This window comes from Octopus bimaculoides, chromosome 14, assembly GCF_001194135.2.
Source record: "Octopus bimaculoides isolate UCB-OBI-ISO-001 chromosome 14, ASM119413v2, whole genome shotgun sequence".
NCBI classification, from domain to species: domain Eukaryota; kingdom Metazoa; phylum Mollusca; class Cephalopoda; order Octopoda; family Octopodidae; genus Octopus; species Octopus bimaculoides.
This window is the reverse complement of record NC_068994.1, coordinates 57,603,513-57,607,664: the sequence shown is the minus strand read 5'-3', so window position 1 is coordinate 57,607,664 and position 4,152 is coordinate 57,603,513. Positions and strand designations below refer to the sequence as shown.

The 4,152-nt window shown below is 36.9% G+C and overlaps 1 protein-coding gene across 4 annotated transcripts in view; it reads left to right on the top strand.

The window, feature by feature from the left end:
• The window catches only part of LOC106868608 (potassium voltage-gated channel protein Shaw), a 78,922-nt gene that overhangs the window by 33,033 nt on the left and 41,737 nt on the right, over positions 1-4,152 (top strand). For all 4 annotated transcript variants that reach the window (XR_001409315.2, XM_014913953.2, XM_014913952.2 and 1 more), the window contains one exon: positions 601-1,180. Coding sequence is in view for 3 of the 4 variants with exons in the window: in XM_014913953.2 (XP_014769439.1) it covers positions 601-1,180 (580 nt within the window). In the remaining variant the exon portion in view is untranslated. The remainder of the gene's footprint in view (positions 1-600; positions 1,181-4,152) is intronic.

The following is a 4,152-nucleotide window of genomic DNA, read 5'->3' as shown; positions in this document are numbered from 1 at the left end:
ACTACTACTACTACTACTACTACTACTACTACTACTACTACTACTACTGTCGCTGCTGCTGCTGCTGCTGCTGTCACTTAACATCCTACACAGGAATGCGGTGGGATTGGTCGGTTTGCCTGGACAAACTACTTATAAACTTACCTCGTAATAGCAAGTTGCATATCATTTTCAAACGTCTTCCCTCGACTGTTTGTTATAACCTATAAAAAGGACTAACAACAAAGCAACAAAAACAAAAAACACATGCCGATAAACACGTCTTTCCTTTTATTCTTCTTCCGACATATACCTTGCCGATACTGTCATTAACAATTTCATATATATATAAATATACAGATATAAATATATTTATACATATTTATCTATATATATCTATATCTATATACCTATACATTTATATCTATATATCTATATCTATATCTATATGTAATATTTACTTTGTATTAAGTTTAATTCGTTAGTATTTCTCCCAGTAACTAGTTTTGATATGTTATAAATATAATTATAATATTATTGTAAATATATTATAAATATAGTTGTATGACAATAGATATACTTTGAATATAATTATAAAAATTTGATATTTTCTTCGTGAAGTGATTCAGAAGCCATGCCGGCAACGAAAGGACTCAAAAGACCCGCACTTGCTGCTTTGATTCCTGGAACTAAGTATGATCCGAAGACATTTGAAGTGTCTGCAGCTTCTGATCCAGAAGCACCGACTGTTGTCTTCAATATTCGTGGAACTATCTTCGAAACGTATCGTTCAAATTTATACCGGAAAAATCTGAGCAATTTGTCCAACGAAGAGTTTCTCACTCAATTCTACCGAGTGACACCAAACGATTACTTCTTTGACCGCGATCCTTCACTTTTTTCATCAGTGTTGGAATATCAACGAACCGGTGTGTTACATATTCCAGTGAATGTCTGTGGTAAAGTGGCACGGCAAGAGCTGGAGTTTTGGGGAATCGACGAAAGCCGTATCGAAAAATGCTGTTGGAGCACTTTTGACTCCTGGAATAGCACTTACGACGCATTAAAACAACTGGAAGAAGCCCAGACCAGAACATTTAACCAATATACAGAGAAAAAAATTGCTGAAATGAAATTTGGAAGATTCAGAGCAGCGATTTGGAATTTTCTTTCTAACCCTAGGTCTTCACACGGAGCGAAAGTAAGTATTGTCTTGTTCTATATTCTTATCTCTTCATCTGTCGAAAAAGTATAATTTTGGAAACTACTTTATACGCTTTTGACAGCATTTTATAATTTATTGATGTGTGTGTGTGTGTGTTTGTGGTTGGTTAAATACTTACCTTTTGCAAAATTCCGGTAAGATTCGTAATGGAGTACTGTCTATTCTTACATCTGAGACGGGTTCGTTGCAAAACAACAATCATCCTAGACCATTATCCAAAGAATGACATTTACCTGACTGACTTAAAGTCGCTTAGCAATATTCTTCAATCTTTGCCCCACAGAATCGCTGTGTCTTCTCTTAGGCTCTACTACTGCACTACAGTGGAGACGGCCATTATTGGTCCATTTTCAACGAGACCTCTTTCATTAACTCATCTCCCTTCTCCTCGTTATCAATATTGTGTTTCCCGCCATAACCTCTGGAAGAAGCACTTTCTGTTGTCCATCATTCTCAGAACATCGGTTTTCTAGAATTCCTCCGTTTACTTGCAACTTTTCAATAGGACTGTTAACTTTTTTCTATTGCATCGGTCTCAGAGGGTCTGTGCAATTCTTGGGCGCAACCGATTCCTTCGAACAAAGTCAATGAGACTATATAAACCATTAGACTATAATTGTAAATACGCACAACATACACCCACTGCATGCAACTATGCATACATGTATACATGCACGCATATATTCACATACATACAAATATGTACATATATACATACATGTACATAAATACATACATGTACATATATACATGCATGCACGTATATACATACATGAATATATATATATATATATATATATATATATATATATATATATATATATGCATGCACATATATACATACATGAATATATATATATGTGTACATGCACTTATATACATACATATACATATATACATATATGCATATATATACATACATGTATACATACATGCATATATACATACATACGTGCACATATATGCATACAAACATGCATATATTTATACATATACATATATACATACATGTATATATACGTGCATACATACAAACGCACAAACATTCATACGGAGTTATTTTGTGACGAATTTGTATGGTAAGGTTTTTATGGAACGAAGACCATCATCACATTCACACAAATGTACAATACGAATATTTCTAGAATATAAACGCATACACGCACACACGCGCGCACGTGCACAGAAACATGCAAATGGATCCTTTGATGACTGGACATGATGGGACTCATTCGTGCATCCTATGATGTGCAGCCGTCAAGAGATGCACAAATGAAAGAGGAGCTGGTCGTTATTAGATTCAATACACAACCATAAGCAACCAATTGTGCGACATTTTGAAAAGAGCTAAAAAGATCTCGGCTTTGTGTTATAAGACATTATTCAAATGCCATCAGTCAGACTTTATAGATCAAATACTGTCAGTCGATGGCATCAATCAATAACCAGCAATCAAATATCACTAATGCCATCAAGGAAATGTCATTAACCAAACTGCCGTCGATCAGTTAATGTGGAAATCTAAATATCATCTCTTAGCTAAGATGTCTAAAGTTTATAGCTTTAAAACTAAATTGTTTCTGTCGTGAACTCTCCTTTGTAGGGAGGCGAATTTGCACGTACTTGCACGTATTTGATTTCTATGCTCAACCCTTGCACTTACCGTTTAACGCATACCAATTGATCCGTTAAGAAGTACGGTATGTTTTTATTCCTTAGCAAGTATCTCCAATCAGAAGTGCACGCGCACGCTGACACAAAGGAAATCGATCAATGATCTGATTTATACAATAAGTACTCCGATTGTTCGATTAACTGAAATTCCCTTTCCTCGAATTAGGTATAAATTGCTGGGTATCCTTAACGTGTACCCTTAATGTAATTTTCAGGTAGACTTTCACTGTTTCTGTCCCTTCATATATCATAATGTACTTGAGTAATTCACAAAAACATTCACCCTTAATACAATCTGGGATTAGACTGAGTGTGACAGCGTGTGACAAGACTGAGTCTTTGAACCATCGCTTCTGTCCATCCGATGAGCTTCAGCACAGTTTCCATCTTCACAATCTCGATCTCGATGTTTGACTGGATCATAAGCTTTCGTCGAAGCTATCCCTTTATTTAGTTTTTCTTCATTTCTTTGTTTGTTTCTTTCGTTCGTTCGTTCGTTCGTTCGTTCGTTCGTTCGTTCGTTCGTTCGTTCGTTCGTTTGTTCGTTCGTTCGTTCGTTCGTTTGTTCGTTCGTTCCCTCATTCACTCACTTACAATAACCAGAAAACCGTCCTTAGGCGTCTGTTGCACGTCGACTCACTAACCTCCAATTTCCATTGTTGTTTACATACGAGAAAAATAAAAGTTTATTACTTTCCCGCCAACACTTTAAACAAGTATCAAGTGGTTTTTTTTTATGTCTCTCTCTCTCACTCCCTCCCCCTCTCTCCCACTCTCTCTGTCTGGCGCTGGGGCTGGGGGTGAGGATGGCGATCACACTGCACAATGTTTTGTTCGATTATATTAACGTTAGCCTTGTCACAGTCCAAATATGACATCGTTTGTTGTGCAACTTGTATAGCAAAATGTCAAGTTCACAGCAATATCCTCTTGGTTTGGCTATAAACCAGCCTGAGCCAGATGTAAAGTAACGCACGTGGGACAGGTAGCGTTTATTAGAAAGAGGCCTTAACTCGAAATATATACAAACATATATATATCTCTTATCTCTTATCTTTTATCTTTTACTTGTTTCAGTCATTAGACTGCGGCCATGCTGTGGCACTGCTTTGAAGAATTCTTAGTCGAAGGAATCGACCCCGGCACATATTTTATATAAGACTGGTACTTATTTCATCGGTCTCTTTTGCTGAACTCCTAGGTTGCGGGGACGCAAAAACGCCAACACCGGTTGTCAAGCGGTGGGTGGGGAGAAGCACAAAGATACACACACA